This window comes from Ahaetulla prasina, chromosome 4 (assembly GCF_028640845.1).
Source record: "Ahaetulla prasina isolate Xishuangbanna chromosome 4, ASM2864084v1, whole genome shotgun sequence".
Lineage (NCBI taxonomy): Eukaryota > Metazoa > Chordata > Lepidosauria > Squamata > Colubridae > Ahaetulla > Ahaetulla prasina.
In genome coordinates, this window is record NC_080542.1 from 139,766,118 (window position 1) to 139,793,234 (window position 27,117).

Here is a 27,117-nt window from a genome sequence, read left to right on the forward strand (position 1 = left end):
TGTGAGTCCTGAGGCTTTGTTTCATTGCCACGGAGACCGTATCCTTGATGATCCTGGGGAGCAAGTTCCCAGCAATAACTAAATTTGGAAGAGCCAATAATGAGGACACTGCCAGAGTCTGCCAGAGGCAACATTCGCGGTTATAACTAAAGCCAAATAGAGAAATAGCCCAAAACACAGTTCTAATACATTGTAAATATACCCAGGCATTAATTTGCTAGCCCCAGAAGAAAAGTCACAGTGTCCTTTTCCTGTTGTCGAGTGAAAGTTTGTGGTGTCAGCGCTTCTTCCTGAACTTTTGATTTGAGCTTCCTGTTTACTCTTAGGCGTAACAATTTATAGCAAACCAATGCATGCATCTTTGACCTGATAAATAAGCTTTGGCAAGTCATGTGAGGATAAGATTAAAAGGAAGGTGATATTAGATATGGGTAAGGAGAGAAAATGCTACCAATCATAGCAGCTAGGATGCTAGTCCTCACTGCAATCCTCAGGAAGAGGTGAATCCTTAGAACAGTGAGGGCTAATCTTTTTGCCATCGTGTACCAGGTACGGTGTGTGTGTGTGTGTGTGTGTGTCACGTGCATTTGTGCCTACACCCATAATTCTATATGCACTCCCCCTGTGCCTCCCAGCTCGTGGCACACGATGGCCCATTTTACTCTCTCCCCAGGCTCCAGAGCCTTTCTAGGAGCTTGGGGAGGGTGAAAACAGCATTCCCACCCACCCCCGGAGGCCCTAGAAAGGCTCTGGAGGCTGGGGAGAGAGAAAAATGGGCCTTCCCCATCCCCCATGGCCCTCCAGAGGCAGGAAACAGCCTGTTTCCCTACTTCCGGTGGGCCCAAAAGCTCCAAAAATCAGCTGGCACACGCCGGAGCTGAGTTCGCATGCCCATCAATATGGCCATAGGTTCGCCATCACGGCCTTAGAAGGAGCATATTGTATTAAAAGAAATAATTTAAAATAATAATATTAAAAAAAATATTTACGTAGTTCAAAATACAGGTTGTCCCCAACGTATAGCCACAAGGGAGACAAGAATTTCCATTGCTAACGAAGGCAGTTGTTAAGTGAATCGCACCCAATTTTACAACCTTTTTTGTCATAGTTGTTAAGTGAATCACTGCAGTTGTTAAGAATTGTTGTTGACTTTACTTGTTGGAAGGTGGCTGGGAAGGTCACAAATGGATGTCACAAGACCTTTGGATGCTACAGCTGTTGTAAATATATGCCAGTTGCCAATTATCCAAATTTTCATTAATTCATGGGGATGCTGCAATGGTTATAATCGGTTTTTTTCAGTGTCATTATAACTTTGAATGGTCACTAAACAAATGGTTGTAAATTGAAGATTCCCTGTAACCCATAACAAACTTGTGTTAGTCATAAATATTATATATTTTAAAATGTTACTTTAATGATTGAAGTCTGCGTGGTTATAAATTGTCTAAGCCCAAAATTTGGAGTCTGGTGGCATAAGGTATTTTATTTATTTTATTTTTAATTTATTTTATTTATTTGTCAAACACAACAATATATATAAGTATAAGCATGAAATAACCATACAAATTGGATACAACCAAAGGGAACATTAGGACAGGAACGGTAGGCATGCTGGTGCTCTTATGCACACCCCTTACAGACCTCTTAGGAATGGGTTGAGGTCAACAGTAGATAGTCTTTGGTTAAAGCTTTGGGGATTTTGGGAAGAGACCACAGAGTCAGGTAGTGCATTCCAGGCATTAACAACTCTGTTACTTAAGTCAATCAAGATTGGAGCGGTTCACTTTAAGTTTAAATCTATTGTGTGCTCGTGTATTGTTGTGGTTGAAGCTGAAGTAGTCTTTGACAGGAAGGACATTGTAGCAGATGATTTTATGAGTTATACTCAGGTCATGCCAAAGGTGGCGGAGTTCTAAATTTTCTAAACCCAGAATTTCAAGTCTGGTGGCATAAGGTATTTTGTTGTGATCAGAGGAGTGGAGAACTCTTCTTGTAAAATATTTCTGGACATGCTCAATTGTATTAATGTCTGAAATGAAGTGTGGGTTCCAGACCGGCGAGCTGTAATCGAGAATTGGCCTAGCAAATGTTTTGTATGCTCTGGTTAGTAGTGTAATCTTTCTGGAGAAGAAGCTATGCAAGATTAAGTTTACAACTCTTAAAGCCTTTTTGGTGATGTAGTTGCTGTGGGCTTTGGCACTTAGATCATTTGATATGAAAACTCCAAGTTGCATTGTCTGTGGTATTGAATAGTTTAACATCATCAGTGAAGAGAACACAGTTGCTTTTAATATGATCGCAAAGGTCATTTACGTAAAGTATGAAGAGTGTTGGACCTAAAACACTGCCTTGGAGAACACCACTATTAACAGGTACAGGATTTGATACAGTGCTTCCTATTTTGACCACTTGTTGCCTGTTTGACAGGAAGGCAGTTATCCATTTATGTAGGAGACCAGAAATGCCATAGGATTTTAGATTTTGAAGTAATTTGTCATGGACCACTGAATTGAAAGCTTTACAGAAGTCTATGTAAACTGCATCTATTGCTTTTCTAGACCGGGATGCCCTATGCACGGTCACTCACGCTCTCGTGACATCTCATCTGGATTACTGCAATGCTCTCTACATGGGGCTCCCCTTGAGGAGCACCCGGAGACTCCAGGTAGTTCAGAATGAGGCTGCGCGGGTGATAGAGGGAGCCCCTCGTGGCTCCCACATAACACCTCTCCTGCGCAGACTGCACTGGCTGCCTGTGGCCTTCCGGGTGCGCTTCAAGGTTTTGGTAATTATCTTCAAAGCGCTCCATGGCATAGGGCCAGGCTATTTACGGGACCGTCTGCTGCCACCGATTGCCTCTCACCGACCCGTGCGCTCTCACAGAGAGGGACTCCTCAGGGTGCCGTCGGCCAGGCAGTGCCGACTGGCAACACCCAGGGGAAGGGCCTTTTCTGTGGGGGCTCCCACCCTCTGGAACGAGCTTCCCCCAGGACTTCGCCAACTTCCTGACCTTTGAACCTTCCGCCACGAGCTTAAGACACATCTATTTATTTGCGCAGGACTGGACTAGAATTTTTAAATTTTAAATTTGGTTTTAATGGAGTTTTATTATTTATATTTCAATTTTAAATATTCGGCTTATTGAATAAGTTTTTTAAATTAATGTTTTATTCTGTATATATTTATGTTTTTATGTGACTCCCTGAGTCCCTAGGGAGATAGGGCGGTATAAAAGTATGAACAAATAAATAAATAAATAAATAGGGCCGGATAGCTCAGGCTGGTAAAAGCCTGTTATTAAGAACACAAAGCCTGCAATTACTGCAGGTTCAAGCCCGGCCCAAGGTTGACTCAGCCTTCCATCCTTTATAAGGTAGGTAAAATGAGGACCCAGATTCTTGGGGGGGGCAATAAGTTGACTTTGTAAAAATATACAAATAGAATGAGACTATTGCCTTATACACTGTAAGCCGCCCTGAGTCTTCGGAGAAGGGCGGGGTATAAATGTAAACAAAAAAAAAAAATTTCCCTGATCGAGATTTGTAGTCCATATGATTTTGCAATGTAGTAGTTGTAGATTACAGGATAATTTTTTTCCTTTTTTAAATTTTTTTTTATTTTAAATTTAAAAAAAATTTTTTTTTGCCAGCAACAACATCTTGGCATCATCATTCCACTCTTTGGGGTTACTTGAATATCTGTAATATTATAGTAATCTATATTTTATTGTGTTGTAGTCAGGAGCTTGTAATAAAGGAATTGCTGATGTTACGTTTAAAAAATCCAAATGGTAACTTTCAAAAGTTATCTGTATTCATCGACTGTCTGCTTTTGGGCCCAGTAGCGCTTCCTCAAATGTTTCTATATAATTGCTTGGAGAGCAGTTTCTGCTTTGCTCCCTTCAATAGCCACAATGCCAAGTTCTGATACTCAAACAGGCCTCTGTGGTTTATCTCCTGCCCACTTTCTAACAAGTGTTTCTCAACCTTGGCAACTTTAAGAATTCCAAGGTGGAATTCTGGGAGTTGAAGCTCGCGCACATCTTAACAGTTGTGAAGGTTGAGAAGCATTGCTCTGACAGGATGAAAATGAAGTCATTCACTGTCTTGGGATGCAGGGAGCAAATTAGTAATCCTCGCCTTACGACTACAATTGAGCCCAACATTTCTGTTGCTAAGTCAGACAGTTGTTAAGTGAGTTTTGCTGACCTTTCTTGCCCAAGCTGTTAAATCAATCACTGCAGTTAAGTTAGTTAACACAGTTATAAAATGAATCTGGCTTTCCCGTTGACTTCCCCATTGAAGGTCGCAAAAGTTGATTACATGACACTGCAACCGTCATAAATATGAGTCAGTTGCCAAGCATTTGATGTTTGGATCACATGGACACGGGATGCTGCAATGGTCATAAGTGTGAAAAATAATCATGTGACTTTTCTTTAATGCCATTGTTAACTTCATCACTAAATGAACTGTTGTAATATCAAGGACTGCTTGTAGTTTTCTCTAAATAATTTCTACCCGAGAGATACTAAAATGCTGCCCATTCCCACCAGTTTTAGAGCGTTGATTGTGTAAGAAGTTGTGGTCATGGAAACACTCTCACTCTCTAACTGACACAGCAGAAGAATCTTGACATTCCCTGCTAACAAGGCCACTGAATTATCTAGATTGCAGAAATAAAGTCAACGTGTCCAGTTACATGTGCTCTAAATGGACAGCTAATGAATACATCATCCGCTGGTAAATATGACAATTCCAAACCACTGTTAAGAAATGAGCTAAATCTGGGCAAAAGGGTGATGGAAAGATTTATTGTAGTTTTATATTCTCTACTTGTTTTTGCAGCTATATACAAAGAATGGGGAGGCTTATCAAACAATTGCAGCGATCCAACACTACTGGAGCACACAAATGATTAATCAGTCCCCTACCATGAAATCATCTCTGATCCCGGATTCATTTAGAATCATGGAACCATAAGGCTGGATGCAACCTTGGAGGTCTTCTAGTCCAGGGGCCTCCAACCTTGGTAACTTTAAGCTTGATGGACTTCAACTAAAGTTGCCAAGATTGGAGACCCCTGTTCTAGTCCAATCCTCTGCCCAGCACTGGACTATCATGTTGCTATTTGGAAAATATATACAAAGCCATGATGTGTGTAAGGCTATCAGAATATCAGAGATATCAGAATCATATACCACCAATGGTTTTCCCTATGACGCTTTATGTCCTTGAAAATTGGACTTTGAAGAAGCAGGATAGGAGGTTGATGGACGCATCTGAGCTTTGGTGTGACACTATGGTTAACCAAGAAAACAAATGGGTCACAGAGGTAATCAACTCAGAGTTCTCTCTTGGGGTTACAAATGGCCAGCCTCAAGTTATGGTATTTTGGATACCCTGTATGAAAATCCAACTCTGTTGAGATGTTGGCCAAGGTGGAGGAAAAGAAAATAGACTGACCAAGCAGCTAGGTGGATGGACTCAGTTATAGGGCACGGATGGAGGATCTGAAAGACAGACTGGGGCAGAATGCCCTGAAAACAGTCTGACTTGATAAATTAATCAGTCAAGTTGCTATAGGTAGTGTGCTCGTTGCCATCATGATGCATTTAATAGACAACATACAATTTGTCCTATGCAGAAGCCCATAGAAGGCACATATTATTTTCTGTCCAGGGATTTAAAGCTTGTATCTTTGTAACAGCCTCTCTTGTCTAGGAATGTAAAAGGGCTCCTGCAAAAATATAATAATAATTAAAAAAAATGTTATATTTTTTTGGGGAAAAAAAGAAGGCACATATTATCATGTATTAACCCTTCCTGTTCCCAGGTAGCAAAATTCTAAATATACCTCAGTAATTTATGTCCTCTGAGTTCCATGCTAATTATTTGGGAACTATGTAAAAGCAAGAATGTTAGACAGAACCAATGGTGGGATTCAAATAATTTAACAACCGGTTCTCTGTCCTAATGATTTCTTCCAACAACTAGTTCACCAAACTGCTCAGAATGTTAACAACCGGTTCTTCCGAAGTGGTGCGAACTGGCTGAATCCCACCACTGGACAGAACCCAGGTCTATGTAGTTAATGTCCATCACAATGCAAACCGGTTATTATTCAGAAGTAATCCTCACTGAGTATATAAGGGTTTACTCCAAAGTAAATGAGCCTGATATGTAAGCATGAATTTGTCCTACAGTAGGATACCTCTGATACAGGGGTTAAATCCAGCAGGTTCTAACAGGTTCTGGAGAACCGGTAGCAAAAATTTTGACCAGTTCAGAGAACCAACAAATACCACCTCTGGCTGGCCGTAGAGTGGGGGTGGGAATGGAGATTTTGCAATATCCTTCCCCTGGAGTGGGGAGGGAATGGGGATTTTGCAGTATCCTTTCTCCGCCACGCCCACCAAGCCACAGAACCAGTAGTTAAAAAATGTGGGTTTCACCACTGCTCTGATATTTGTTTTTGGAGTCTTGAGCAGTCATAACCAACTTAATATTTTCCAGAAATGGTGAGTGAAATTCGGAGAAAGGGGAAGAGGGAGGAAGAGAGCGAGCAAGCACTGATTCTATGGTAAATGGTTATAGTTAGAATGCCTCAGAATATGGAAACTTGCATCACAATTAAGCTTGTGTTAGTGCTAATTCTGGCTTATGGTTTCAACCGATCAAACTACCCATCTGTCCATCCATCCACCACTAGAGGAATTCATTTTCATTGTATGGTAACCGTTGTTGTTTACTTTCACTCATTTTCATTTTTTTTTTTAATCTGAAAGGATCGATTAGGAATGAAAACCCCAGTTATGACACCGAGTAACGAACTAGAACTTATTTGCTTCTGAATTAGCTTTATTACTTGCCCAGATTCACTGCAGAAGCAGGCCATAAATGTTCGCAAACTATCATAAAATGAAATGTTCCAAAGGTGCTTTTTCAAAAGGTAACTGGACTTCCTTTGTTTTTTCTTGAAGATGTTTCGCTTCTTATCCAAGAAGCTTCTTCAGTTCTGACTGAAAGGTAGAGAATGGAAGGATTTATATTCCTTGCTGCAAAGAGATCCTTCCATTCGCCACCATTATATCAGAACTGAAGAAGCTTCTTGACTGAGAAGTGAAAACAAAGAAAGTTCAATTGCCTCTTTTAAAAGCACCCATGGGACAACCATGGCCCGGATGACTGAAATCTCCTTAGACATAAAATGAAATGTTTCTTTTATTTTAACAGCATAGTGAAAAAGGAACCTGAATATAAATGTAGGATTCATAGTCTTGAGACCCTCCTTTCCTTATGGGTTATTTCTTTCTCTGCCTTCAACTGTAAGTTGAAGTTCGACATGACCTGAGTTTAACTCATAGAATCATCTATTACAATGTCCTTCCTGTTGAAGACTACTTCAGCTTCAATCACAACAATACACGAGTACACAATAGATTTAAACTTAATGTTAACCACTCCAATCTTGATTGCGTAAAATATGACTTCAGTAACAAAGTTGTTAATACTTGGAATAAACTACCTGACTCTGTGGTCTCTTCCCAAAATCCCCAAAGCTTCAACCAAAAACTGTCTACTATTGACCTCACCCCATTTCTAAGACGTCTGTAAGGGGTGTGCATAAGAGCACCAGCGTGCCTACCGTTCCTGTCCTATTGTTTCCTTTCATTATATCCAATTAATATAGTTATTACATACTTATGCTTATATATATATGCTTATATATTGTATAGTTATTTCATGCTTATGCTTATATATACTGTGTGACAAAATAAAAAAATAAATAAAAAAGTTCACTAAAAAGATTTCCAGCCCTGAATTTCCTTCCTTTAGAAAAAAGCCCTTTATCATATTGTGTTGGGATAAAAAGTTACCTTCAAAACTTCTGGAGCAAGTTTAGTCTAATGGTTAAGACAGGAGGCTAGAAAACGGGAGATCATGAGTTCTAGTGTCACCCTAGGCATGAAAACCATCCTGGTGACTTCGGGCCAATCATTAGCAGACTGTGAGTTCTAGTCCCTCCTTAGGCATGAAAGCTGACTGGGTCACCTTGAGCCAGTTACACTCTGTCAGACCAACTCACCTCACAGGGTTGTTGTTGTGGGGAAAATAGGAGGAGGAAGGTATGTTGGAAGTATTTACCATCTTGAGTTATTTGTAAAAATAATAAAGGTGGGATACAAATAAATAAAAGAATAAATCTTTGAAGGGCAAGCACCACATTTATTGAGTATTTCACACTGAGCCACTTTGATAAGGGCAGGAAACCTACAACAGCATTTCCTTCTTGTCCCTTCCTGTCGCATGCAGATATTCCTAAAGGTCTTTGTTTCCCACCAATAATTCCCAATAATTTTGAGGTGCTTTTGAAGGTCTTTCCCACATCCAGTTGAAATTGTAAGATTTCAAAGAAAACAGGGCTTTATAATTGACTGTGAATTCTCTTCTCTATCTCAGGTCTGTCAAATTCGTGGCCCGTGGGTCAAATGCGTCATGAGCTGGCCACGCCCAGGCCCCGTTTAGTGAAAGGGAAAAAAGTGAAAGTCACGTGACACCGCCGTGATGACGCAAGTTTGACACCCCTGCACTATTCTCTGCAAACATCAGATGATGTTTGGGATCAAGCATTTCCTAATAGTGATGCAAAGATATTTATTTGAAGCTGTCAGTCTAGGAGATAATAAATGTTTTAATTATATATCATTCAGGCCCACAAGCATACAATCCACCTAGCCTTTTTTGTTGCTTTCAAAGTCAGGATAGATTAAAAAGTCAAATTAAGAGAACCAAAACACTTGTCTCATTCCATTTACCTTGAAATAAGGAAGAGGATCATCTGGGAGAAAAAATTAAATGTGAAGAGGCACTGAAATCACTACGGGAAATTACAGTCACTTAACATCTTATGGATTCCATCCAGCTCTTTCCATATTATGGTGTGCACCAATCAGTTTAAAGGAGAAGAAAGGTTTAGGGCAGTGATGGCTAACTTTTTCTGGACCAAGTGCCCAAAGCAGGTGCCCAAACCCCCAAAATGTAATGCGTGCACAGCCCCCTGCATGTACCCCGCGAATGCTCATGCGGCCCTGTGAAAGCTCACGCGGTTCTGAGCATTCCTTGTGCCCCCACATGTGTGTGCACCCCTACCCACCCACCCACACTCTGCACATGAACGGCAGAGACCCAAAGACCAGCTGGCTGGCGGGAGGTGTGCACAGATGCGCAGCGGAGCTGAACTGGGGCGACAGCTCAAGTGCCATCAAAGAGGGTGCTGCAGGTTCACCATCATGTAATGTTCTGTACAAACTTTTGCCCACAGAGTAATTTCTTTCTGTGATTTTTATTTCAGCACAAATGATTTTCAAATTAAGCTCTTTTTTTGGCATTTTATTAGTTTCAGCATCTCCTCTTAATAATGGCAAACTGTAAGTCTATCTCTTACCACCTCTCCCTGAAAATATTTTTTCCTACAATGCTGATAGCAGATATTTGATACCAATTAATATTTTTTCCCCTATGGAGCTGCAGAAATGTATGAACTTTCTGGCTAAATTTCAGCTGAATTTCGTATATATTTTACATGATTTCAATTTGTTTTTTTTTTACTGAGATATTTGCTCATTATAAAACCATCTCAACACGTTTCTAGTAAGTTCTGTTATGCTGATGAATGATTCTGAAAGCTCAGGAGCACCGGGGACAAAGGAACATGCCTTTTTTTTTTTTTTTTTTGCAACCCAGGTGGTCCATTAAGATTTCACAAATGCTCTTCCTTGCTTAATTGGTACAGAAGTGCTTATTTATTTATTTATTTATTATTTAAATTTCTATACCGCCCTTCTCCCGAAGGACTCAGGGCGGTTCACAGCCAGATAAAAATACACAATAATATTACAATATAAATACAATTAAAATACAATTAAAAAACTTATTCAATTGGCCGATATTAAAATTTAGGATAAATAATAAAAAACCCATTAAAAACCCATAAATTTAAAAAACTAACCCAGTCCTGCGCAGATGAATAAGTGAGTTTTAAGCTCGCGACGAAAGGTTCGGAGGTCCGGAAGTTGACGGAGTCCTGGGGGGAGTTCGTTCCAGAGGGCGGGAGCCCCCACAGAGAAGGCCCTTCCCCTGGGCGTCGCCAGATGACACTGTCGCGCCAACGGCACCCTGAGGAGTCCCTCTCAGTGAGAGCGCACGGGTCGGTGAGAGGTATTCGGTAGCAGTAGGCGGTCCCGTAAATAGCCCGGCCCTATGCCATGGAGCGCTTTGAAGACGTTCACCAAAACCTTGAAGCGCACCCGGAAGGCCACAGGTAGCCAGTGCAGTCTGCGCAGGATAGGTGTCACGCGGGAGCCACGAGGGGCTCCCTCTATCACCCGCGCAGCCGCATTCTGGACTAACTGAAGCCTCCGGATGCCCCTCAAGGGGAGCCCCATGTAGAGAGCATTGCAGTAATCCAGACGAGATGTCACGAGGGCGTGAGTGACTGTGCACAAGGCATCCCGGTCTAGAAAGGGGCGCAATCTATTGAGATAGATCAATAGCTAAAGTAATTTTGATGTGTCAGAACGTGGCAGAAGCGTCAGCACAAGTCCTAGTCAACTAAAAGTTTCGTTAACGGTTCTAAAATTGGACTGTCCTAACGAGTTCACAACGTTTGACAAAAGCAGCAGCTACTGTGGGTAACAATGCCATCCCGTATTGATCCTTCTACAACCGTGATGGCGAACCTATGGCACGTGTGCCAGAGGTGGCAAGCAGCACTCTCTCTGATGGCACGCGAGCCACCGCCCCAGCTTAGCTCCGCTGCGCATGTGTACGCGCCTCCTGCCGGTCAGCTGGTCTTTGAGTCTCTGCTGCGCATGCTTGGGGGGGCGCATGTAGGGGATGTGCGTGTATGCACAGGGGATGCACGCACGGGGCCTGCACATGCATAGCATTTTGGGGGTGCATGCGCATTTGCACCCATACACGCATGCTTTGGGCACTCTGTCTGGAAAAGGTTAGCCATCACTCTTCTATAACAAGAAACTTGAGAAATTTTTTTCCTATTCTAAGAACTTTTCACTCGGAAGCAGAAGAGAGAAGGAGAAAGGAGGACAAATTATTTTCCTACTCTAAGAAGTTCTCTGGAAGGAGAAGGGAGGAAAAGGAGAAGAAGGAGAAGACAACAAGAGCAATGTGTAGGCAGGTCCATGCTTCTCATATCAGCCATGTTAATCTAATCCAGTTAATGGGAACATTAATGTTCTTCCTTTTATCCTTTTTCTTACATGAATCTTTCCCTGGTTATTTCTAGCTGTTGGCACAACATCCTCTCTTACTTTGTGTCCTCAGCTATATCAAAGCCTCTGTGGCTCAGACTGGTAAGACAGTCTGTTATTAACACAGCTGCCTGCAATTGCTGCAGGTTCTAGTCCCACCAGGCCCAAGGTTGACTCAGCCTTCCATCCTTTATAAGGTGGGTAAAAGGAGGACCCAGATTGTTGGGGGCAATAAGTTGATTTGTATATAAATATACAAATAGGATGAAGACTATTGCTAACATAGTGTAAGCCGCCCTGAGTCTTCAGAGAAGGGCGGGATATAAATGCAAATAAAAAAATAATTAACCGCTGGTTTTGAACCAGCAGCAATTTATAGGGAAGTGTTAAGTCTTCTGCCTTACAGCAGGAATACTGTTAAGGTAGCCGTAGATCAGAGGTGGGTTTCAACAGGTTCTGACCAGTTCTGGAGAACTGGTAGTGGAAATTTTGAGTAGTTCAGAGAACCGGTAGTAAAAATTCTGACTGGCCCCGCCCCCATCTATTCTCTGCCTCCCAAGTCCCAGCTGATTGGGAGGAAATGGGGATTTTGCAGTAACCTTCCCCTGGAGTGGGGTGGGAATGGAGATTTTACTGTATCCTTCCTCTGCCACGCCCACCAAGCCACACCCACCAAGCCATGCCACACCCACCATGCCACACCCACAGAACCAGTAGTAAAAAATTTGGAAACCCACCACTGCTGTAGGTCAGTGTTTTTCATGCTCAGGAACTTTAAGAAATATGAACTTCAACTCCTAGAATTCCCCAACAAGCATGAGGTTGAAGTACATATATCTTAAAGTTGTTGAAACACTGTTCTAGAATGAGATTAGAAACCCTAATAACCATTGATTTAGTTGACCGTTTTTCCTATCTCCCATTCCCTTTTAGCACTAATGATGTCACCTAGATGGGTAATGAAATGCCTGCAAGAAAACAATCAAGTTCAGAATGCGGCTGCGCGGGTGATAGAGGGAGCCCCTCGTGGCACCCATGTGACACCTCTCCTGCGCAGACTGCACTGGCTACCTGTGGCTTTCTGGGTACGCTTCAAGGTGTTGGTAACTATCTTTAAAGCGCTCCATGGCATAGGGCTGGGCTATTTACGGGACCGCCTGCTGCTACCGAATACCTCTCACCGACCCGTGCGCTCTCACAGAGAGGGACTCCTCAGGGTGCCGTCGGCTAGGCAGTGCCGTCTGGCGACACCCAGGGGAAGGGCCTTCTCTGTGGGGGCTCCCACCCTCTGGAACGAACTCCCCCCAGGACTTCGTCAACTTCCGGACCTCCGAACCTTCCGCCGCGAGCTTAAAACACATTTATTCGTTTGCGCAGGACTGGACTAGGTTTTTTAAATGTAGATTTTAAATGGGTTTTATTATATATACTGTTTTTTAATTATCGGGCTATATTTAATTAGTTTTTTAATGGTTATTTTATTTTGTATTTATATGTATTTTATTTGCCTGTGAACCGCCCTGAGTCCCTAGGGAGATAGGGCGGTATACAAATTTGAATAAATAAATAAATAAATAAATAAATAAATAAATAAGCAGGAGAGACTTTTTCATTCTTGGCTTAAGATGTGTGGACTTCAACTCCAAGAATTCTGGGAATTGAAACCAATTGAAACCAAGCCCATAAAGTGGCCACGTCTGAGATAACCTGATGTAGTATGAGCCAAAGCTTTCCCCGTGCAAATAAATATGTAAAAATTACTCCCACATTTACCCTTTGCAGAGGATAAATGCTCTGTCAACATGAAATGAAAATCAGTTCAACGTTAAAATGAATGAGCAGTTCTTGACTAAGAGATTCAAGATCTTAATGTTTTCCCATTGAGGCAGACCTGTACATTTAAAAAGTCACCATTAGCGAGTATACTAAAGTTTGGTTTACTAAAATTTATCACATTCCCCGTTTAGTTTTTGTATGTCAGTTTTTTTTCTTCATTATTACAGGTAGTCCCCGACTTAGAACAGTTCATTTAGTAATCATTTGAAGTTACAGCGGCACTGAAAAAAATAATGACTTATGACTGTTTTTCACACTTAACAACCATTGCAGTGTCCTAGGATCATGTAATCACCTATTGCAACCTTCTGATAAGCGAAGTCAATGGGGAAGGCACAGTCACTTAACAACCCTGTTAATAATTGCAGTGATTCAATTAACAATTGTGGCAAGAAAGATCATAAAAAGGGTGCAAAACTCACTAATAAATGTCCCACTTAGCAACAGAAACATCGAGCTCAATTGTGGTCATAAGTTTAGAACTACTATTCATTACTCTCATATCCCTCCCTAAATCTCATTCTCACAAAAATCCCATCACCCGTTTATGTTTTTGAGATGATTGAGCTCATGTTCCTTCAATTCCTAACGTATTATAGGATCTTACAGTTCTTTATAAAATGAGCCTGAACATTGACTGGATAGGATATATAAATGCTCACTGGAAGTAAAATTGCACTCATTGAGATTTTGTTTAAAAAAAGAAAAAAGAAAATATGCAATCAAATCTCATTAAGTACGAAATTGTGAGTATCTGTTTGAATCAGCTCTAGAAATCTTAGTTGGTTAATTAGGGGCTTGTAGAACTCCTTAATGCTACAACTGGAAGCAAAAGAGACACAGCATAAAGAAAGAAGTGAAGAATTGATATCAGAAGGGAGAAAGCTCAGAATGAGCAGAGAATGACAAAGGAGGCAATGTACACAAAAAAGAGTTTCTTCAGATATTTTCAAAACAAAAGAAAGATAAATGAATACATATACCAATTACTCAAAGACAGAAAAATGCTAACAGAAGCAAAGTTCAGACAGAACGTTTCCTTTTTCCCCCCCAGTCTTCTCCAAGAAGATAAGCGTTCTATTAAAGATAAATGCAAAAAGCAAAACAAAGCAGCAAAACTAAAGCTTGAGACTGATAGAAACCTGGCCTGAGAATATCCATTCACTATGAATTAGTTTAAATCTCCAGGCAAGATGAATTACATCCTAGTTTGCTGATGGTCTGTTTGAAACCTTAGGTATCAATCTTTGATAGATTCTGGAGAAGCAATGATGACTTTTCCACAAGACAGGAAGACAGCAAATTGTCCTTATCTTCAAGAAAGAGAAATGCAAGATCCAAGGAGATATTAGCCAGCCAGTTTGATAGCAGTGCGTGGGAAGATTTAGAGCAGATTTTAAAATGATTGTTCGGTAAGCACCATGGAAACAACATAGTGAGTACAAGTCAGACCAATTCTTATTTTTTTAATTGCTACCTTTCTTAGTGGATTGAGGAAATGCTATAGACATGATATAGATTTCAGGCAACAAAAATTGACAATTTCTGGTGGTCCAGTTAATAAGCTAGCTAAGCATAGGGCAGGAAAAACTGAACATTGTACTCAGAATGTTACCTAATAACAAATGCTTATCAAAGTGAATTATAGAGTAAGGTGCCACAAAGTTAAGACCTGGGACCTGCAAACTTCAGTATTTTTATCAATGGCTTAAGGAAAGTAGTGCACACACTTGTCAAATCTGCGTATTTCAAATTGGAATAGGGGTTGGAGGATAGCTAATATCCTAGAAGAGAGAAACACAATTGAAAATGATAGGTTAAAAAACCAAGCAAAGACAAATGAAAATAAACTTTTGGGAAACAGGGATCAAAGTCATTGTGTTTAAAGTAAGGAATATCTTGTTTAATAAGTAAGCTTGTATAGAAGATCTCTGAAAGGGCTCTAAATGAAAAGCTGAACAGAAGAAATTGAAACAGATGCTGAGCAGAGCAATGAGAATTATTGGGGACTAGAAATCAAACCAGACGAAGAAATATGGAAAGATCTGGGAATATTGAGATGGAAGAATGTGAAATCACTTTTTTAATATCCAAGAGGGAGGCACAGAAGAATGCCAGCGTGTTTTCTGTTGGTCCAGATGGTAAGACATGAAATATTTATATTACAGGAAGCCAGGTTGGTTAAATGTTAGGAAAATGTTACTTACAATAAAAACACTTTGACAATGGAATTAATTACTTAGAGAAATGGAAGGGTTTTTTTTTGTTTTTTTTTACATGAATGTAAAAAAAAATCCACTTTCTGGATGCTTCAGTTTGATTTCCTTGTACAGAATAAAAAGCTGGACTTGATAGAATGAATTATCATCATCAATTCTAGGACTGAATGGTTCTCTTGATTGCAGCTAGTTAGTTAGCTAACAATTGAATGTAAGAAAGATACAGGGAAATTTTTATTTCAGTGGAAATTTTATCATCTCTCTAGCCAGTCATAATGAAAGCAATTTAATATTCTCAAGTTAACATCAAGCTGTATGACTACAACAAGGCTTACTTTTATTTACTGTTTGGTGTTTTTTGTATTTTGAATTAGACAAAGTGCAATTAATTTTGATGACCGTAAAGCTTCACATAGTGATATACAGTACTTAAATAAGATGTACCACTTTACAGATTGATAGGGTTGGATATGGAGAATACGTAGATCTTTACTTCAATATTTTAAAATTCATTATTTAATCTGTATAATACTTACTTAAAGGTTTAAAAGTTTGAGCAGAGAATATGGCTTTGAAGGCTCTTTACCGTTAAATATCTGTCCAATGCTGTGTTTGTCAACTCTGGCAATTTTAAGATGCATGGATTTCAAATCCCAGAATTCCCCAGCTAGCGTCTGCATGATGCATAGTGTGAAGTTTAATTGATTATATTTGGTTGGGAAAAAATAATAGCCCTGCCTTGGCTGGCAGCTTCTTATTAGAGACATTTATTAAATTTAACAAGCATTTCTATGCCACTTCCCCTTGCAAAGAATTCTGAACATTGCCTCTTACATGTCAGAAGAAACAGGTATTTTAATGAAAAATGTTTGCCACTTGTATTATTTATTAGTATTTGTATTCTCTAGAAAACAAAAAAAATTATAAATTCTGACCCAATAAAAAGGAACTTCTTTTTAGTCAGAGAAGGGTTTTCCCCCATTCAATCAATTAGCTAAAAGCTGCCAATATTTTTTTAAACAAATATTAAAATGTAACAAATATCTAAAAATGCTCGGAAAATATAAACCATAAGAAAAGAAATGAAACCAGAAGTAAAACCAACCAAGAATTAAATCTCTATGTAGGTGCAGAATGCCATTTTTTATCAATATGTGGGCAATAGCACAAGCCTATGTGTGTCACATAGTAGTTGTGGCAGCGGTGAAATCAATTTTTTTTTACTACTGGTTCTGTAAATGTGGCTTGGTGGGCGTGGCAGGGGAAGGATACTGCAAAATCTCCATTCCCACCCCACTCTGAGGCCAGCCAGAGGTGATATTTGCCGGTTCTCCAAACCACTCAAAATTTCTGCTACTGGTTCTCCAGAACCTGTCAGAATCTGCTGGATTTCGCCCCTGAGCTGTGGATATATTACAAACCCACCATAGCCTCTTGCTTATCAATTAATCCTTGGTGAAAATTGGCTGATCCTAATGGCTGGCCATTCCACGTGAACAATCAATATATCTGCTATTGTGCATTCATTATTTCATTCATGAATTTTTGAACAAACCCTTCCAAGTTAAACAAATCTTACGAATAAGAAAGCATATGGAAGCTGGTTGGCTTTTGTTTAACGGTTTTATTATATACTGGGATTTTAATTTTTTTTCAATTTTGTAAGCTACCTGGAGTCATCTATGTGTGAGTTGGATGGCTATGTCAATTTGTTTAATAAATAAATAAAATAAATTTTATTTGCAAATAGCCAAAGAGTATTTGTAGACCAGGGGTGTTAAACTGGTGGCCCGTATGTGGATGTGTCATGCACAGGCCACGCCCAGCCCAGCCCCATGAAGGGATGAAAGTTGTAATACGTCACAGGATTACAACGAGATGTCAAGAGTTTGACACCCATGTTGTAGACTGCTTAGATTGAACCCATGATGAGTCCAAATCCTTCCCAACTCAGAAATGTGGAAATTTAACAATCCTGAATTCTCTCTGCATGCTTTTACTTAGTTTCAGGATTGTGGGCACCTTACTAGTCTATTGATGTGATGTAATATACCTCCTTCCTTGCCAAAGTATTTCTCTGCTCCTTTTTAAGAATGATATTAGCATGCTTTCCTGTCAGAGGATCTTAGAGTCATCCAGAAGAAAAGACTTTCAAAGGGACATTTCACTTTATGACTTTCATTTCATCCTGACCCTTCTGGTAAGTTTGGAGTTCAGTTGGAATTTAATTTGTAGCTCTTTCAACTTTTCTGAAAGATTTGCACCCCAAAGAAATAGCCATAAAAGTTCATATGTCCTGGCTGCATGCCTTAGGCTAAATAGGAATCCCACTCAAGCCAGTCATTCTTTGATAGTTGATAATTCTTTTAATTAACTGTGCCATCAATCCAGAGCTGATGCCTATTTATGATGGGCATAAATAATGGCACCTGGTGCAAGACGAACTGAGCTGATTTACCCCCGTTTGGAATAGTACTCATTGGATTAGATTCATGATCACATTAGATCCCATTGAGTTCTATAGTTATACTCAGAGTCTGATTATCTGAATATTGAAGCTGCTCCTATGGTATGTATCCTAAGTTACTGTTCTACAATTCCCCAATTCAACTTGGGTTGCATGTTGTTTTTGATATTTATGAAAAAGGAGATGAACATTCTGCATCACTGATGTCAAGTTTTCTTCTTCAGAGCTTCTTCAATCATAAACCTGATTCTTTTGCATAATTTATTCAGTTCACCTGCTAATAGAGAGGAACAAGCCACTACTCATGAGATGGAAAATATATCTTCTACATATTCTACATATCTTCACCTTCAAAGATATAACTAAGCGTTTCCAACTATCTCATAATCTAATTTAATCCACCTTCTTTATTTCCTGTTTGGAATATTAATTATTTAGATTTTGAAGATAATGGTCCCAAGAAGATTGCTGGTCCAATGATTAGGTTTAAATTCCTTGGACATTTAAGCAACTGAATATTCATGCATGCTGATATATCAACCTTAAGCCTGACATGGGAAGAGAGGTATTATAATTAATGAGGTATTTCAGCAGTGAAAGCTACTGACATTTACCTTCTGTTAAAATTTATAATGATTAAGAAAGTTTGATAAGAAAGTTAAACAAAGAAGTCCCAAAGGTACATTTTCAGGAGTATCTTCTAGTTTGTGTCCCTTCATTGTTGAAGACAGGAATAGGCTGTTCTGTTCATACATCATTCAAAGGGTGCTCATCCCAAAATGCATAGTTAAATGTCTGTGGAGATCCTCAGTCATCCAGGTCACGGTTGTCTCAAAGGTGCTGTTTCAGGAGGCAACTGGACTTTCTTGTTTTTCTTTGAAGACGTTTTGCTTTTCATTCAAGAAGCTTTTTCCAAGCTTTCATCCAAGAAGAAGCTTCTTGGATGAGAAGTGAAACATCTTCAAACATAAACAAGAAAGTCCAGTTGCCTCCTGAAAAAGCACCTTTGAGACAACCATGACATGGATAACTGTGAATCTCTATAAACATTTAAACAAAGAAGATTAAAAGTCATAGTGCTACAGCAGTTTTTTTCTATCTAAAGAAGCTCAAATTCTGAGTGATGGGAGTTGGACTTCAGTTTCCAATAATCCTCCAGCCAATGAATGTGTTGGTGGTACATATGGAACTGAATTTCCCAAGTGGACGCAACAGTTGTGAACAGATGTTTTATAGTTTTCATAACCAAAGGACCAATAATTGCTCGATCCACCGGTGATAACTTTCATATTTTGCTAGATGCAACACATCTCCCTTTGTATAAATAGGGATTTCTCATCATATATACTAAATCTAATCCTAAAATCAATGGTGACATTTATGTTATTGAAGAATAAGGAAAATCTTCAAGTTGAACACCACTTCTGATAATTCCATAGGCATTATTAGGCAATTTTCTCAGCAGATAGGGCTATTTTGGTACTCATTTCTAACTACAGATCGAGAGGAATCCACCGAAGGGATCAAGTGCCCAGCCAATAATTATATACCTATATTTTTTTCTAAATTATCCTTTAGCTGGCACGTATGTAAATGCTTCAGCAAAAATAACAATTGTAGGACCACCTCTTACATCCTTTTGAAATAATTTTTCATTCCTAGGGAAGGCCCATTTTACCTTCTTTAAATTAATAATCCAACTTTTTCTTATCATGATGTTGCTATTTTCCCCTTTATGCTCTTATTTCCATTCTATGAAGTTACTACATACAATTATGTATAATGAAGCCCTGACTTCAAGACCAATCTTTCAATAGGAATCTTTCTCTGGGTCAAATTACACTATCATGTCAAGAAAACACTATTAAACTGAAAGCAAAATAAATACAGTCTGCTTACTTACCGGTACAATGTCATAGGCAAAAAGTCCATATTCTCTGTCTGGTGAAACTTCATATTTAATAGCTTTTATAGACACCTGAAAAATAAAACAAAACCCAACATCTCAAATAAATACATTCTAATATTTATTTAATTTAATTGCCACTTATCTCTGTATATGAGGTGACTCTGAGTGGCTTACAGAGCTAAAAATAATAAAACAACACAAAAATATGTATATAATAAAATAAAACACTATAAAATACAATATAAAAAAGATATGCTTGCATAACTTTTACCACATGCCTAACAAATTGGTATGTTTCCTAAAAACTGTAAATATCTGCTTTATTTATTTTATTTTTATTTATCAAATTTTAATATGCATGCACAACCTTTACAACGTGCCTAATGCATTAGTATGTTTCCTAAAACTTGTAAATATCTGCTTTATATTTTGATCCGTCTTATGAGAGTTAATATTTGCTTTATGTGCCCTGGTGTTAATTGTCAGCCAAAACCGAATTTTAAAGGCCAAGCTCACATTTTTGAATTTAATATAATGGATGATGCACAGAACCCACAATGTCTGAGGTAAAGTCTAGGCAGCAGAGAAAATTAACTATGAAATTAAATAAAAGGATATAAAATTTGTGTTTTTAGTCAGTAAGAAATTTCTGAGAATTCTTGACCAGGGAAGGTTTTATACAATGGCTTCCTTATTGTTCCAGAATGTAAGATACAGAATAAGAGACTTAAATTCCAGGATGTCAGATTCCAGTTCAATGAGAAGAAATAATTCCTAATAAAAAGAGAAGTTTAATAATGAAACCAATTATCTAGCAAGGTTATGGTCCACCTCTTCCTGGATATGTTCAAGTAAAGTTAAATAGCCATCCTTAGGGAGTCTTTATTTTTGGATTCTGAAATTGAGCAAAGATGAGATGTAGCAATAACAATAGCGCTTAGACTTATATACCGCTTCACAGTGCTTTTACAGCCCTTTCTAAGCGGTTTACAGAGTCAACGTTATTGTCCCCAACAATCTGGGCCCTCATTTTACCCACCTCAGGACGATGGAAGGCTGAGTCAACCTTGAGCCAGTGAGATTTGAACTGCTGCAGCTAACAGTCAGCTGAAGTAGCCTGTAGTTCTGCACTCTAACCACTGTGCCACCTCGGTTCTGTATGGACCAATGTTAGTGGTTCTTAACTTTGGCAACTATAATAGGTGTGGACTTCAGCTCCTACAATTCCCTGACCTGCAAATGGGGAATTCTGGAAGTCCACACCTCTTAAAGTTCCCAAGGTTGAGAAACGTTGGCTTATGTGATCTCTCCTACTATGTTAATATAAATATTGCAAAAAAAATTGGGACATTTTAAATTTCTAATTGAATTGAAAATAATGTAGCAATAGCAACAGCACTTAGGCTTATATATTACCCCAGTGCTTTACAGAGCTCTCTGGGTGGGTTACAATATCAGTACTATTTGCACACATTCCAATAGAGATAAGTTCCCTGAGGATGAGCTACAGCATGAGTCCAAAAGCTCAGAAGACTAAACTATGTGACTAACCCAGTGACTGACCCAAATTCGAACCTGCAATATTATTTGCATATTACCTCCAACAATCTGGGTCCTCATTTTACTGACCTCTGAAGGATGAAAGGTTGAGTCAACCTTGAGGCCCGTCAGGTTCTAACTCCTGGCAGCGGGCAGAGTCAGCTTGCAATATTGCATTGTAACCACTATACCAGGGAATTTCCTGCAGAATTTATCACAATCTCCCCCAGTGACCTTTCGGTGGAGTTAAAGCTGAATTATATCTTTCAAGTCTTACTTTTAAGGTTAGAGGGTTTAGGCTGACCTCAGCAACTGTGGGAAACACTTGTCACCTGGACCCTGTTTTCAAAAGAAACTCACAACATGAGGGAAAACAAGTGGGAAGAGATGCATTTATTCCTTTTTTAAAAAATAAGTAACTTAAGATTTTTCGTAGCCTATTCTTTTTGATTGCTGGCTCTTCATTTTACAAGGAAAAGGAATTATATTATTTATTGGAAGTGTTTGGCTAAAAACTCAACTCAACTCACAAATCTCAACTTCAACTTCGTAGAGTAGAATAGAGCAGGGGTCTCCAACCTTGGCAATTTTAAGCCTGGCAGACTTCAACTCCCAGAATTCCCCGCCAGCATCTGCCAGGCTTAAAGTTGCCAAGATCGGAGACCTCTGGAATAGAGTACAGTTGAGTAGAGTAGAATATAGAATAGAATAGAATAGAACAGAACAGAGAACAGAATAGAGAATAGAATAGAACACAATATAGAATAGAAAATAGAAAATAAAGAATAAAATAGAATAGAATAGAATAGAATAGAATAGAATAGAATAGAATAGAATAGAATAGAATAGAATAGAATAGAATAGAATAGTAGAATAGAATATTCTTATTGACTAATTGTGATTAGACCCACAAGGAATTTTTTTTCAGTGCCTAAGATCTCAATACAAATACACACACATATAAAGCATTTATAAAAATAAATGTTTTTGTATTTTTCAGTGTTGTTTCAGTTAGAATATTCAACTTCTGTTCAAGTAACTAAAGGTATGTTCTTTCTTAACCCAAAAGACAGACAGATGTGCAACTGTATGACCTATTCAAGGAGATACTCACAATGATTTTGTTTTCTATTAAAACTGTTGAATGGTTTGTTTCCACATTGTGTACTATCACTGAGCCATTCTGGTCTCTATAAATGAATTCTGCATCTAAAAGAGGAGAGAGAACAGAAGAAGAGGGTGATTTATATCTATCACATATGGGCCAGAGGATAATTAAGAGAGGACTTAGTGGCAAAACATCTAGCTTGCTTTAACGAACGTCCAGGTCTACATTTATTACTTGCCGTTTCCAACAAAGAGGATCAGAAAACAGAAGAGAGAAAGAAAAAAAAATTGGATACTAGAAAAAGGAATCACCAAACAAAATAGGAAATTTTGATTACAACTTTTCTGAACTACGATGCTAGCTTCATTTGCTTAAATCATTTGCATAATTAAGAGAGGACCAGTTCCTTTTCCACACTAAGGAGAGAACTAACCTATGCTTAGAAAGCTCTGGATAATGTCTACAATAGAGAAGCATCTTCAGTTCTCATGATTTTAGCTAGCATCAGAGTCACAGATTAGATATTTTAAATCAGATATACACTAACTCAGTTTTTTAAACATATCATTATCACCCACTTCCATCAACACATACTTCTGTGAGTATACCAAAATTATTAAGTGAACCAATTGTTTCTGGTGGGTTTCTTTTGCTAGAAACTGGAAGAAAACACTGGTTTCTGCCCCCCAAAAATGTCACAAATTGTGATCACGTGACTGGGGAATATTGCAAACAGCTATAAATGTCAGCTAGTTACCAAGACTCCCAAATGTGTGGTCTCATGATCAGTGTTGAAAATTCAAATCCAGGACATGAGTACCCTTTTTGTGTCCATTGTATTTTAAGTGGTCGCTAAGCAACTTGTTGTAACTCAAGGACTAGCTGTAAATGGCATTAAGGTAAATTCAACTCTTAGTAACTAGACATTCACATCCCTGTCATTTTTTGGGGGAAACACTACAAAAGTGACTGCAATTTCTTTCTTCCAAGATTTATTTCAGCTTCTCAGTCAAGTATACAACCCTGGGATTTATTGGTATTTTCCCATCCTGGCATTAAGTAGGCAGAATCCTACTTAAGCTACTTTGAGATAAACCAAAGTTGGCTAGGTACTCTTAAATTCATACCAATTTTAAGGGAAGTGAAAGTAAAATGTGAAATGAAATGAAAGTTGATATCCACAAGTTAATGTAACTTTTAGTCTCTAAGAAAATAGAAAACCTAGCCATTCCATACTGTATAGCAAGCCTATAAAAATTGTTAGGAAAGCAAACAACCTGACGGTCTGCAGGACAACTGACAGCCCATACATGAAAGTTTTAGTCCTGGGTGTAATATAAAAACTCCCCAAAATCTGTTCATGTATTTATTGTGTTTAATTATTTTGTACACATGGTGAAATAATATTCCTGGACTTACCTGTGACTTCAGCACCGCTCACTTTTTAAAACAGGGGTCTCCAACCTTGGTCCCTTTAAGACTTGTGGACTTCAACTCCCAGAGTCCCTCAGCCAGCAAAGCTGGCTGAGGAACTCTGGGAATTGAAGTCCACAAGTCTTAAAGGGACCAAGGTTGGAGACCCCTGTTTTAAAATATCTTTCCCTAATCTTGGCATTCTCCACATGTTTGAACTTCAACTCCCAGAATTCACCGCAAAGGCTGGGGGTGGCAGCTCAGGACTTCTGGGAGTTTAAGTTCACCAACATCTGGACAATGCCCAAGGTAGAAAGGCTGTTTTTAGATGTAAACCCTTATGTTACATAAAAAGTTTGTTTATACCCAAGGACAGTCTTCTGGACTGGAAAACTCCATGCCTCCTTGTTATATTCTGAGAAATGAAGTAATTTTTCTAAAGATTGCATTGCCTTTGAGAAGTTAATAATTTCCTGTCTTTATAAGGTGAAAAGCAAAAAGGAATTAAAGCAGCATTGACTGGTTGGTTCTGCTGGTACAGCCAATTCACGTCGTCAGCAAAGGGTTAAAAATTTAATGGAGAGCAAATTGGCTTGCTTTAAGGAAGCCAAAATTGATTGGCTCCATGACCCAAAGGAAAACACAATAAGCCTTTGCTAGTCTCCAAGTCCTGTAATCATCTCAGTCTTCAGAACCAATAAATAATAGCTCTCCGTTTGTGTTTTGAAATGTGTGATTCATGTTATTGAAGCTGTATTCATTTTCACTGGGCGTCCCTCAATCAAAGACAGAAAGCAACGCAGCACCCTTTGTCTGCAAATGAATCCTGTCCAGGAGCCTGATGAGAATTTCAGTCTGATTTATAGCTGTCATCAAAGCTGATAAAGGTCATCACTGAATCTCATTTTTTTTTTTTACTGCTTCCAATTTCTCCGGCAACTATTTGGAGCTTCAGATGCCCACCTCTTTAAGTAACAGTTATTTATTCCGGTTTGTATTGAGTAGATCACAAAAGCTCTCGACTCGACTGTTTTCCTCACTTGCAATTTCAGAGACTGGGGGGGGGGATCTACACCCAACATTAGTGGGCATTTTTAGCACCAGTGTATACTTCTTTGCATATCTCACAGAGAAGCATTTCCTTATGATGGCAGGAATGTATGTGGCATGTCACTCCAAGGAGAAGGATTTCTGGAGGCTACTAGGTAGGACTGCTGGAGAAGGGTGAAAACATGCAAATGTGGAAACTCTACAGTGATTTCCCATGTTCTGCTCCTAGAAGAATGATTTCATTTATTGATAATAATAATAAGAACAACAGAGTTGGAAGGGACCTTGGAGGCCTTCTAGTCCAACCCCCTGCCCAGGCAGGAAACCCTACACCGTTTCAGACAAATGGTTATCCAACGTTTTCTTAAAAATTTCCAGTGTTGGAGCATTCACAACTTCTGCAGGCAAGTTGTTCCACTTATTGATTTTTTCTAACTGTTAGGAAGTTTCTCCTTAGTTCTAAGTTGCTTCTCTCCTTGATTAGTTTCCACCCATTGCTTCTTGTTCTACCCTCAGGTGCTTTGGAGAATAGTTTGACTCCCTCTTCTTTGTGGCAACCCCTGAGATATTGGAAGACTGCTATCATGTCTCCCCTAGTCCTTCTTTTTATTAAACTAGACATACCGAGTTCCTGTAACGTTCTTCATATGTTTTAGCCTCCAGTCCCCTAATAATCTTGGTTGCTCTTCTCTGCACTATTTCTAGAGTCTCAACATCTTTTTTACATCGTGGCGACCAAAACTGAATGCAATATTCCAAGTGTGGCCTTATCAAGGCATTATAAAGTGGTATTAACACTTCATCTTGATTCTATTCCTCTGTTTATGCAGCCCAGAACTGTGTTGGCTTTTTTAGCAGCTGCTGCACACTGCTGGCTCATATCTAAATGGTTGTCCACTAGGACTCCAAGATCCCTCTCACTACTATTGAGCAAGGTACCACAAATCCGGTATCTGTGCATTTTGGCCTAAATGTAGAACCTTACTTACTGATGTCTCCCTTGTCTGCAACAACCTTCAATGGTGGTGTGTGAGGTGAATTATGGGTATGAGAAAGGCTGCTTACAAAATGTACTGTGACAAAGACTCAGGGCCCTCAAGAACTCATTCACGTTTTCTTCATGTTGCCTATTTCCTCCATGCAAATGTTAGCTCTGTCCCTTCCTTGCAAATATTATTTGTCTGAAGAAGATGAGAAGGCCTTGGACAGATAAGAAACAGGCTTTCTTTTGCATTTCAGCATTCCAGGATGAAATGTGGCAGAACTGCAAAGCACCTAAGATCAAGACGAATATATTTTTCAGGGTGGAAGCGGCAACCGAGTTGTGTGTTATTAGCCTTGACTGCAGTCCGTTGGTAGACTGAGATTCAAAGAGGATACGATTCTAGGTTTGCAATGAGGGTGGGGGAAACTAATTTGATTCAAAGTGGTTTGAGATCTGATGAGAAAAAGATTCTTCCCTACATTCTAATGAGGAAGGAAGCATCGTCGTTTCTAGCTGCTTCGTATTTCAAGGAATGGAAAATCAAAGAGATGGGTGGAAGATCCGTTAGAAGACATCATCTAGTTTCAGCTGGATATCTTCAAGGGTTTCGGATGAAATATTTTCCATACACCTCTTTTTGGCTGACCAAAAAATAACACAACAATTTTCCACGTATGCTAAATTAATACAAATGACAGTTTCAAAATACAATTAAAAGGCAAGGTTACTTTTCCACATGCGTTTACTAAAATGCCAGGTTTGGCATTTGTTGGAGAATGACTAATGACTGCCGCTATTGTGCTGCCTCTGATCATTAGATTACCTATGGTGATAAGAGGGCTGGCATAGCCAATTGGCCAGATTGGCATCAAATCCTGGAAGAGAACTCCTCATCAGCAGGGAGATTCAATTGTGACAGGTTTCTGGCTTCTTGATTCTCAACATTAGTTAAATGGCAGAAACAGCAAAATAGCAGAGCAAAAGGGCTAAAATGTCTGTTATTGATAGAAGAGTATGTCTGTAGAGTTGAAACGAAAGGTCCTTGGTGCTCTCTGAGCTTGGTGGTTTTCTTGCAGAAGTTTCATTACCAAATAGGTAACATCATCAATGCTAATGAGGAATGGGGTTTACCCTCATTATATTCTAGTAGCTTGCCCTGTTAGTGGTTCTTAGTGGCTTTTTGTTTAGGCTATTCACTGTTCTTGTTTGGCAGTTCCTTGATTGGGGTATTTATTTCTTGATTGTTGGTCTGATGTTAATCTAAGTGTTAATCTACAGCTGGGTATAGATTTCTGGTGGGGAGATGTTTTGAT

General features: G+C 39.1%; 1 protein-coding gene across 1 annotated transcript in view; it reads right to left on the bottom strand.

Moving 5' to 3' along the window:
• Positions 1 to 27,117, bottom strand: part of DPP6 (dipeptidyl peptidase like 6) — a 487,048-nt gene that overhangs the window by 159,189 nt on the left and 300,742 nt on the right. Inside the window, exons 4-5 of the mRNA XM_058181717.1 lie at positions 22,363 to 22,457; positions 19,704 to 19,778 (exon numbers count right to left, since the gene is read on the bottom strand). Coding sequence (XP_058037700.1) covers positions 19,704 to 19,778; positions 22,363 to 22,457 — 170 coding nt within the window. The remainder of the gene's footprint in view (positions 1 to 19,703; positions 19,779 to 22,362; positions 22,458 to 27,117) is intronic.